The 12,029-nt window shown below is 40.1% G+C and overlaps 1 protein-coding gene across 1 annotated transcript in view; it reads right to left on the reverse strand.

Annotated features, from left to right (window-relative positions):
- Window positions 1–659: 659 nt before the first annotated feature.
- IGSF9B (immunoglobulin superfamily member 9B) overlaps window positions 660–12,029 on the reverse strand; it is a 179,031-nt gene continuing 167,661 nt past the window's right edge. Inside the window, exons 20-21 of the mRNA XM_030220462.1 lie at window positions 8,265–8,386; window positions 660–883 (exon numbers count right to left, since the gene is read on the reverse strand). Of these exons, the coding sequence (XP_030076322.1) occupies window positions 660–883; window positions 8,265–8,386 (346 nt within the window). The remainder of the gene's footprint in view (window positions 884–8,264; window positions 8,387–12,029) is intronic.

Genomic DNA, 12,029 nt, shown 5'->3' on the forward strand with positions numbered 1-12,029 from the left:
ATGTCTTAATTCTATGAATTGAGTACACAGACTGAAAATTTATAGGACATGGGCGCATCTGTTGTCTTACTTGGAAAAGCACCAAACCGTTATTGAGAAACACAAAGTAAAACTCTATGTACCTATTGATCACTGGAGAACTAAATACAGAAAAATAGCTCCAGAAATGAAAAATGAGGTCACCGCTGCAAATCAATTCCTTCTTTGGGATTCAGCAAACTGAAACCCGAGGCTTAAAATGACTAAAGATATTAGCGTCTTAAAGAGTTATTATTAGGAACAAAATGCACCCTGCCTTATCTATGCTGAAAGCGTGAACTAGCCCCTTGCTATGTGAAGAAAAATGACTTAAAAGTTTTCTTTTCATTTTCACTATCAACAATCAAGTGGAAGTCCAGCTTCAATTGTGGCAATGGAGACAATGGTCTCATTCATTGGATACAGAGCACAGAGTTGGTCTTTTCAACAAAATGCAAAACATAAACATTGTATTTCTTCTTTTCAAAATTGCACATCAGGTCAATTGGCATCAGGACCCAGTTAGATATTTAGGTGGATGCTGAAAACTACAATGGCCCCCCAATTTAAGGGGGAGAGGTTTCCCAAACGACCTATTTTCCAGCACCAACAAGTAAACAAACTTTCACTTCTTGTTGGTGCTACAACAATGTGGCACGTCCACTAGGGTCATCGTGGTCCATGCTGGTCAGAATGGCCTTCTGGTCCTCAGCAAGTGGCCGGTGACAGAGGTCATCCTTCAGTGCAGAGAGGCGGGCAAATGGGTCCTGACGGGAGTGTCTTTTCTTCTTGCGGAGGCAGACAGCTTCCTCAGGCCACAGTACCTGAGAGTTAGGAAGTTGCTGAACCTGGGAGGCAGAATCGTCTGGATGAAGAGGGGAAAGGGAGGGAGAGGGGAAGGAAGGAGAGAAGAAGAAAGGATAGAAGAGAAAGGGAAAGGGGGGGACAGAACACAAATCAAACAGTTCAGACAACAGTGGAAGGAAACTCCAACTTGTACAAATACCTCATATTTAGTTCACAGACCCAATTTATGTGCGTACCTTGAGTAACAAGCCAATCAGTGATAAATGGCTGATAACAACCAATTATCATCACTATAGGCATATTCTAGAAAGAGATGTGCATAAATCCCAAAGTGTGTAGCTGAAAAGGGGGCATGGTCATGGGAGGAGTGTGGGCACGTCAGGGGCATTACTCAAATTTACGCACATTGTTATAGAATTAGGGGGAGCATGCCTACCTTTAGGCATGGGTATTTACACCAGGTTTTCAGTGGCATACTTGGCCATTTCCCCTGGAGCCGACATTTGTAAGATAAGTTGAATTGCAGTATATAATGCTTTAAGTGAAAAGTATTGCAGCACTTCAAGCTACTTTTAAAATTTAGACTAAGAAATGAAAAATAAATGTACTTAAAAAAAGAAGACCGGTGATGATTCTGGAGAGTTGTTTTAGATGGAGTAAAAAAATTATCCATCTTACCTCTCCGCTGAGGTGTTAAAAAAAACATATATTTTTGAACGTTACTGCATAAGCCATTCATGATTATTAGTTCATTCCTAAATGCAGGCATGTTCCCTGGCACTATGCACTATTCTACAAACCGTGCCTAGCTTTAGGCACAGTTTATAGACTAGCGCTAAACGCTTGATCTGGGAGCATCTAGATTTTAGACTCCATTTACAGAATCTAGCCCTCTGTGGATAACATGGAATTATGGAATCTCTCTTCCCTAGATCTGAGAGGGCTAGATGTCATGATTTCTAGAAGTATTCATAATTGATCCATAGAGCAGGACCTACAGCATACCAAAACAAGCCAATTCTTTAGGGAAATCTCATATTGGACACATAAATGGATCCAGTCAATACTGATTATGCATCTCTCCTTTTCTTCAATAGACAGACACTGATTAAGCACCGTTATTATTTTTGTATCCAAAAATCTACAAAAATGTATGCTGCATACAATCAGAACTTCTAATCTTAGGAGTTCATGATTTATAAATTTAAGTGTTTATTTTCCAGCTAATTAGAGGTTCTTTGAGAGTACAGAAAATCTGTGTGTATCAATGTTTATGTGCCACAGGTACTAATGCTGGGTACCTTTTCCAGTGGAATCAAATATGTACGTTTTGAGGTTCATTTTCAAAGCACTTAGACTTGCAAAGATCCATAGGTTACTGTATAACTCTATAAGTCTAAGTGCTTTGAAAATAAGCCTGTTGGCACTTAGAAATTATCAGTGCAGAAAAGGCACAATATCTGAATCAAGGATACAAGACACGCCAGGGGACGTGGTGTTTTTTTTTTTTTTTTTGCAACAGGGGGTATTTCATCAGTGTTTACAATTAAAACGTAAAATCTGAAGCCCTACATATAGTATACATGCAGTATAAATAAGGCAGATGTACATATGTATAGAACATATGACGGCACCAGAAGCAATCTTCCCGTGGCCCACTTTATTTCTCCACCCGCCCTGCACCACAGAACATGGCACATTCCACCAACTTCCCCTTCAGTAGCAAGAAACCAGCAGAAAATCTTTGCTGGAGCGGCTCATCTAGTGATCTCATCCAAACCTAACACTAATATTTACTAACCCCCAAATTCTGTATATTGCGCCTTAAGTTGTGTGTGCTAATTTGGCCACATGGTCAAACTGCATGCACAACTTAGTTGATTAACAAGCCAATCAGCAATGATAATTGGTACTTAACAACCAATTAGTGGCACTAATTGGCTTTAATTAGAATGTGCATGCACAACTTCTAGAAATATTCTATAATGTAGTGTGCGTAAATTCTAATGTATGAAGTCAAAAAGGGGGTGTGGCCATGGGCATGTAATTGGCAGGTTGTGGGAGTTTCAAAAAAACTATGGGGGTCTTTTACAAAGCATTGGTAAGCCCAACACGGGCTTACCGAATGCTAAATCAGGACTACTGCCGGCCCATTGCGGATGCCAGAGGTAGTTCTGCCCCAAGCGCATGCCATTTCCAGGGGAAAAAGAAAACCCCTAGAAGTGGGTTACCATGGGAGCCCTTATCACCATCTCAATGGGTGGCGGTAAGGGCTCCCCGCCGCATGGCCAAGTGGTAACAGTTCTCTTACCGCATGGCCATGTTTGTCTGGGGGCTTTTTATCTGATGCAGTAAAAAGGGCCCTGGCGCACTGGAAAAACAGCCCCTGCTGCTAGCACATAGCCCTTTTTCCTGCAACTTGGTAAAAGGACCCCTTTGTGCACTATTATAGAATATACCCGATCTGCACCTAACTTAGGCGCAGGTATTTAGACCTGGTTTTAGGTGGCCTAAATTGGTGCACCTAAATTTTAGTCGTAAGAACAGCACATGTGCATATTCTATAAGCTATAAGCTATGCCTAACTTCGAGGATGCCCATGTGTTAGGCATGCCCCAGTCCCGCCTTCGCTATGCTTCCGACACGCTCCCGTGAACTTTGGTTGTCCCCGCAATGAAAAACAGTTGAGGACACCCAAAATCGGCTTTCGATTATGCCGATTTAGGTGACCCTGGGAGAAGGGACACCCATCTCCCGATTTGTATCGAAAGATGGGCGCCCTTCTCTTTCGAAAATAAGCCTGCAAGTGAACTAAAGCTAGCTAACACAACCTTTGCATGGTACATACTTATACATGCATCTGCAAATTTTAATGCATAATGACTATCTGCAATTTTTATTCACAATAAGAAAGCAATGAATACGGCACATGCAAGAGTCTGTAGACCCTTTCATTTATTACTGTACTTTGTAAAAACATCCTTTGGCAGAAATAGCAACTTCTAAAAATTTCCTGTAGACAGATAAGAGTCTGACTGTTCTTGCTGTTGGACTTTTTCCCTCTCTTCTCTGCAGAACTCATCTAGTTCAGAAATATTCCACGGTTTCTTTGAATGCACTGCATTCTTCAGATTTCCCCACAGATTTTCAATAATATTCAAATCTAATTCTAATGTGTGCAGTTAAGGCTATTACACAATCTTTCCTCCCTACACTGAGTCCATGGCAGTCAGCAAATTTAAAGGTGCTAAATGCAGCAGGCTGAATATGACTCTGATAATCAATGATGGGCCTAATCCAGGCACAAGATTGAATATCTGGGTCATAGATGGCAGCTGGAAGTTATTCAGGTCCTGGCCAATATTCAGACCACTGCACAGCCTTTTTGTTGTCTTAACTTTATCAAGCCATTTACCTGATTAGCTGACTGAAAATCACTACTAACTAGGTAAGCCCTCAGCTCCACTCTGACTCTGCCTTCTGAATAGCACCACAGCACAGTGGTGTAGCTAGGTGGGGCGCCAGGGGAGCGGCCGCTTCCCCAAATGGAGTTCTGCTGGCACCGGTGCCTATTTATTTTTGTTGTGTAGCACTGAAAATGCGCCGGCGGAAGTCCACTCTCCCTCCCCCTCCGCTGTCAACCTGGCTAAACCTGGCTAAGCTTCTGCCACAGCGGTCAGAACATATATTCAGGGGCACAAGTAGAGGCAGCAGAATGCCTTTTGGTTTGGTATGGGGGGGGGGGGGTCGGTCCAAGCTCCACACCCATTATCACTTCCAGTTCTGCCCATTCCCTTCCCAATCATTCCATAATCAGACATCACCCATGTCCCCCCTCCCCATGACATCCATCATCTCCTATATTCCCTACCTTTCACCTCACCCCCCCCCCCCCCCCCCCATGGTGTCTAATATTTCTCTCCTTCCCTACTTTTCAACACTCGTCTCCAGCATCTATCTTCTTCCTTCCATTTCTCCCATCCAGCAACTTATCTCCCTTCCCCCAGGGCAGCTATGCTACAATCAGCATTACAGGAGACTCATCGGGCTGGTGGTGTAGGGCCTTGAACATCTGCACATGCTCAAGGTCTGCCAGCTACCTCCCCCTTCCAACTTCCTGCCCCATGGGAAGGGAGGTAAGAAGCTTAACACTTTCAAATAGAGGGAGGGAAGGACATTTTTGGTGGTGTCTTGGCACCTGTGGCTCCACACTTTCCGACACCTATGGACACTAGCCTATTAAGTGCCACTAGATATGAGCTCTGTGGCCAACCAATGGGATTTAATTGAGTAAGAGCCTCCCTATCCAGCTACATTCTTTTAAATATCAACCCCTTCTTTCCAATAAGTACTTCATGTTTGATTTTGAGCTATGTTTTGAACTGTTGTCTTGATGAAGCATCCAACTGCTTTTCAGCGTCAATATCTTTACTATGAGACATTAGTTTCTAAGCTATATTGATATGTATTTGAATCCATTCTTCCTTCCACCTGATTAATTTCCTGTTCCACTGGCTACCACACAACCCCAAAGCATAAAAATCCATCTTTTGCATGATGGTTGGCAAGTTGGTTCTTTTCTTCAGTACATCATACTTTTTTCTCTAAAAGGGTAAGGGTCATGGATTTGATATACTACCTTTCTGTGGTACAACCAAAATAGTTTACATTTATTATATAAGGTACAAGTATCTCATGTATTTGTGGCCAGTCTAATATTCACTTCATCAGTCTAAAGCACTTTCTTACAATAGATTTAAGGCATATCAAGACTTATATTGCATAACTGTTCAAAGAACTTGCCTTTAGTTTACCCACCCATTTATTTATCCCAACTGACTCTGTACCATGCATCTTGTCTATCTATATATCTGCATTTGGCCTCTCAGCTATATGGTAAGCTGTATTGTAGAAAAGCATTAGTATCATAGCAATGTTATTTGAATGTTCTAATTCTGTGCTTATTACATATTCCATCACTATTATGTTATATATTGTAATTTGAATTTAGGTGCTGTTAAATGTGTATATTTTTGAACCTGTTTCATGGTAGTCTTATTATTAGGTTTCAATTTGCTGTTTTCAAGCTTTCCTATTTCATTGTATTTATGTTTATACTTGTACATTTTACTACTGTTATGCTGTTAACAAAATTGTAAATTTGATGTTAATCTGTACCTACTGTATACCTCCTTGGGTAAATCTCTTCATAAAGGCAGTTAACTCCGAATAAAATAATAATAATTTAGATGACTTTTGTGATGAGAATGTAGAAATGGTTTCCTTAAGACAACTCTCCCATGGAAATTATTGCTGAGAAAGCAGTGCTGTACTCTGGCCAACTATTCCAATGTCAGCTAAACTTTCAGCAGGTCATTTGCAGTGATGTGTGTGCTCTGTTTTACAGATTTCACCAGTTTTTGGGCAGTTCTATCAGATATTTTTCTTGGTCTTCCAGATTTTGCCTTCACTTCAACAGTTTCAGTATTTTCCATTTCTTAACAAATGGGTCCTTTTACTAATCTGCGGGAAAAAGGGCCCATTTTTCCTGCACACCATGGCCCTTTTTACTGCAGTGGGTAAAAAAGCCCCCAACACACATGGCCACACGGTGAGAGAATTCTTAACTGCATGGCTATGCGGCAGGGAGCCCTTACCACCAACCACTGAGGTGGCGATAAGGGCTCCTGTGCTAACCCAGCGGTAACTGAGCAGCACACAGCAATGCCCGATTACCGCCAGGTTATTGCCATGCAAGCCATTTCTGGGGGGTTTTCATTTTCCCCCAGAAATGCCGAACACTTGGGGTGGGACTACCGCTGGCAGCCCCACTGGGCCAGCGGTAGTCCTAGAAGAGCGAGCGGTAAGCCCGCGTCGGGCTTACCGCCACTCTGTAAAAGGGCCTCAATGTTTCTGATAGTTGAAATTAGTAGTTTAAAGTAAATGGAGATTTTTTTTAAGGTGAGCTAATAGAAAGTATGTGCTTTTCAGACCAGGCCATATTGCTTTGTTTTATAATTTTCATATGTATCTCCTTCTAATTGAAGTCGCTCTCTTCCTTCCTCAATGTAGTGGTCTGAGGTAGCACTAAATTTATTTCCTGTACAATATTATTGAGTAAATAGATATTTAATATTTCCTCAGTTTATATAATTCATAGCCTTATACAATTTTGAATGTTTTGGCTCTATTTTTCTGAATACAAGTTGCATTGCTTGTAAAATGTTAAATTTTCAATTTTAAAAAAAAGTATATGGAGATGTTTTTATGGCCCTTCATGCTTTGTAAACATGAATTAACAAGCCCATCCAATAAATTAAAAAGAAAATAAAATTAACTTTCAAATTCAGACAGCTGGTCATAGAAACCCATAGCTGAAGAAAGTACACAAAATTACAACTTGAAAAGTTAGAAAAGTCAAAGTATTTGTTCAACTATTGAACTGTTTTCACATGGCTGCCTGAAAGACTAAAACATTTTGGCTCTTATTAACAAACTTTAAAAAAGTAGTAATGAATCAACTGGAAGGGTGTTTAAGTTTTTGCACCTGTCGTATTTGCTTTCTTTATTATTAATCTTATTATTTTCAATCCACTGAAACCAGCAAATAAATAGCAATTAAGCATTAAATTTTGCAGAAAGACTTGTTTAACTTTGTACCATGTAGAAGTTCTATCAGCTTCTGTTCACTTAGGAATTCAATCTAAATTTTTGCACATAACTGTATGCATTCTCAGCATATATAGGTTCTACCAGAATAATTTTGGCAGATTAAATTTTACAAGGTACATTGAAAATCATATTGTAGTATCTTTAACAGCCACCATCAGAATTCTGCAACATCCACAATGGCACATCTAGACCACAATGATTCTTTCTACCATGGAAGAGCACTAGTCTAATACAGAAATAAATTTGTCCCTTATTGTATAACCATTACTACATTTTAGAACAACCAAACCTGAAAATCTCTAATATAAAGTACTGGCTAGCCCCAAACCTGCTGTGCTCAGTCTGAACTCAAGGTCCTTTTCCCAGTTTCTTCCCATTTCCACTCAATCATAACATAAACCAAAAAAAAATAAAATAAAGAAACTAATCACAAAAATTGGTCATTATAGATAGTGGATAGAAAAACAAAACTCCAGTAAAGCAAAAATCTACTCACAACAATGACTGTGAAAATAAGGTAGAGATGGGAGGCTGCACTAATCTCTACAACTAGCTAAGATCGGGAACAATGTAGAAGCAAAACTTGTAAAATGGGGATGAGACCCAGGATCCTAGAAAGTGTATACAGGAAAATAACCAACATAGTTGGTTGAAGCCTGATACCAAAAAAAGGGGCTTGAGCAGGGAGCTGAAGAATACAGACCCCACATGGGAAGGAGGGAGGTGCAGAGGAGAGAGAGAGAGGTCTCCCCCATCTCCAGACTCACCGGAGTATTTTCTGGATTTGGAGGAGCCCTTGGTAGACTTTTTGGGCTTCTTAATCCGCTGGTATCTCAGAGCTTCAAGCCTCTCAGGTGCAGCAGCATTCCTGGGCAGAGCCGGACATTCTCTAGAAAGGAAAGAGATAAGTGCAATCAGTGCCCACCACAGAGGCCACCAGAGCTTCGGGTGGATGGGACTGGGAGAGAAGGGGGATTCAGCTCCACTGGGATGCCACCAAGTGTGGAGGGGAAAAAATAAGCAAGAGTTCCAAGAACAGGACGGCCAGCTGGACTGGAGTTGAAAACAGCAGCAAGAAAGTTCATGAGAACAAGATGCTTTTGTCCATCCTGGCTTATTTTCTTTTTCCCTGCTCCCCTCTGCACTCCATCTCTTTCTTCCATTTTATTTCTTGCCTTTTACCCACACTTTCCTGAGTGCCCCTAATTTCTAAGACTATTGTTCTTATTCCAATGGGAAAAAACAGTTGAGGTATGCTTCCTCTCTCCATATCCGTTCATCTAATTCCTCCCCTCCTTTCTCTCAACTTCATAACTTTTTGATGCACTCTGGAATTCAACAAGCCAAAATTGCACAGTATCTTCGACTCCAGCTCTGACTGTCCTGCCAGGCACCCTATTTATAGCAGCCATCTGAGTCTGCAAAGCAAATCAGGGACACAGAGCAGGTGTAACAAACTCATCACGTCCTACATCACCTATAGTAAACAAATAATCCCTTCATTTAAAACTGAAAACCTTGGAGAAAACACATTCATTCGCAGGCATTTTAGAACCTGATCAAAACTCCACCTAACTGGAGCAAAAAGAACACATTCAATGAACAAAAACACAAGATGATAACAAATAGAACCTTCTTGAACAAAGCATGATATCTGAACTCCAATTGTAGAGTGAAACAGTGGTCAACAAACAAAAGAGACATAATAGGAACATGCATTGTTGCCTCTTATCATATATTGCATCTCAAGATCTCACTGGAAGACCTATTTTGTCTACTGAATTTTCTAAACTGCATTGAGATATCTTGTGACACAAGTCTGGGTTGGTACATTGATGATGATTGTCATATTTGTACAACACAACAACCCCAACATCGATCACCAAAACCAAAACCAATAAAGCATGGTTCACAGTTAAACTAGGTCAGTTCCACATATAAATGCATTTTTCAATGCATAAGATATATTTCTCTACCTCTCCCAATGCCCTGTGTATGCTGGAAATCAGTCACAAGGATAGCCTTAATGAGGAAAGATAAAGATATGCTGTAGATACAGAAATGTGAACAGATCAGTTTCCTATGATACCTATCTTTGTGTTTGCTTAAAATATACTCTAACTGGTTTAGTCATTCTTCAGTGTTCTATTATTCACTGGCTTTGTTGCGCTTTCAAAACAAACTCCTTTTACTTCAGATCTGTTTACCACTTTGGATCTATAACATTGTTATGCTTTCTATCCAGCTATTCATTAAGGAAGACTCACCATTTACAAGAACTGAAAAGACTGCTTCTTAAAACTGTCTATCTAATGAAAACAGGAGATATAATCACATATTAATGAATTACTTTCTCTTATCCTTCCTTCCCCTGACAACTGAGTCAAGCATACCATGTGGTCTATCTTACAAAAAATGTTCTTTTCTTGAAATCCGTTACCTACACCAGCCAGGGGCACCAAAGCTTCTCCATGACATGCATGCACCCTGCTGGCCACATCAGAAGGCATTAGTAATTGATTCCAGCCATTAACTCATCTCTAATAAGGATGCTCTTCACAACTTCAAAAAAATATCACATATTACAATTCATGCACAGGAAGTAGTTTATTCACTCTACTACACAACTATGGTTGAAAAAGTCACCAGGTCTCAATATATACGTGAGAGTAAATGTGTGTGTTTCCTTTTTAACTACAAAGACATTCACTTTTTGCAATTTATCTTTCATGCTTCTGTGGTACAGGCATCCTATAGCACAAAGTGCAAGAGAACAGGGAATGGCCGCTCTGAAAACTATCACCACAACAAAGAATAGTAGTAATCATCACAGGCAGCAAAATGCAGACACTCTCCACTGTACTCAACATCCTTAGAACTAGCCATTACATGTAAAACAAAGAAAAATGCTTCCTTCCACATCTGATGTCATTTTAAAGAACTGAAACCATGTGAAAGAGAGCTCCCAGTCATAAGAATTTAGGTGAACAGTCCTATTATCTTCCATTCAAGTATCTACTCATTTGTCTGTCTTTCTTAAGAAAATGATAACCATAAGGCAATATTGCTATATGCAGTGTACAAAACTAGAATAGCCTCAACGTACCCATTATTGCCTGGAATCTCAGAAATGCTCTGGGCTCTAATACGCTATTTTAATTAGATTCACAACCAAGCAAGTATCAGCCCTATGATGGAGAACATAAAGTAGCCTATTGAAACTTTGCCATACTTCTGCTGTACTATACTATCACTAGTCCTGTCCTTGCTCAGCAGCTGAAGAAATGTGCCCCTTCCAATGTCCCTGCGGGCACCAGTTTGGCATTTATAACAGCTACACATGCACAATGAAAAACTGAATTCCTCTCCCCACAAGGAAAAAAAAGTATGATTGCTCTGTTTTTCATTATGAGGCATTCAGAATTCAGTCCTCAAGTAAATTCAGAGTCTTGAAAAGAGAAGGACAAGTGATATTAAGAAGCTGGCCTTCCTTATGCTGGACTGCAACTAGGTCACTGTGAAGGTTAGTCCGGTATGTGGGAATCCAGGGAATGTTAAGAATATTACACCCCAGGTGCATAAGACAAGGGAAGATAACTGATGCTCCAGAATGAAAAAGCCGCTAAAAATTACTTTCTTGGTGCAGAAGGTTAGAAATTATGCCCATGGCAACAAGAATTTCCCTTCCAGGGGGTAAAAAGCTTCAACAAATATATAGAGATTAAACACTTCTACAGAGCCATTTCTCTTTGATAAAAACCATGAGAGAGAGATGAGGCTCATTTTCAAAGCACTTAGACTTAACTTTGTAAGCCTATGTGCTTTGAAAATGAGCACCAATTATTGTCTCTTGGATTTCAAGTTTGGAGCAGTTTTTCATACTGCTACATCTTCAGGTCAGGTAGATCAGTTATATTTGAAAGTGAATAATCACTTATTCTTAGAATATAAGGAATTAGGTCTCTATCAGTGTAACACCTACTCTTATCAGGATAGCAAACAGTAATCAAACTGATTCTGCATCGGAACACATGAAAGTTAAATTAATTCCAAGAAAATCTTTCCAGTTAATTTTCCTCTATGCTATGGTCATTTAAGAAAAAAAGTGAGTGTTCACATTCACTTATTACTGAAATAGTTTCAGATTTAGGCCATCCACCCTTCTAGCTCACACTACTTTTTGATCAACAGAACCATGATTTGAAGGTGACACTCTAGAATGTCATCATACATTATTCTACCAGCAACTCCAAGTTTGCCCTGAAGCCAAGACAACCTGATGTCAGAAATGGATTGAGGAATGGGCAACAGAACAACCAGAGAGAAAGAACAGGAAGGTGAAGGGCAAAAGTTTAAAAATAAAGGGAAAAAAATTAAACTCAGAGTAACAGAGGTCACAACATATCCAAGCTAAACTCGGTGCAAAATGTGCATGGGTTTAGTAAGTGGAAGGAACCTTTAAAGAGGGGGAAACTGTTTACATTAAGCACAATGGGAGAACCGCTGAATATCTGCCATTTCTTGCAGGTACA

This window comes from Microcaecilia unicolor, chromosome 12 (assembly GCF_901765095.1).
Source record: "Microcaecilia unicolor chromosome 12, aMicUni1.1, whole genome shotgun sequence".
NCBI lineage: Eukaryota > Metazoa > Chordata > Amphibia > Gymnophiona > Siphonopidae > Microcaecilia > Microcaecilia unicolor.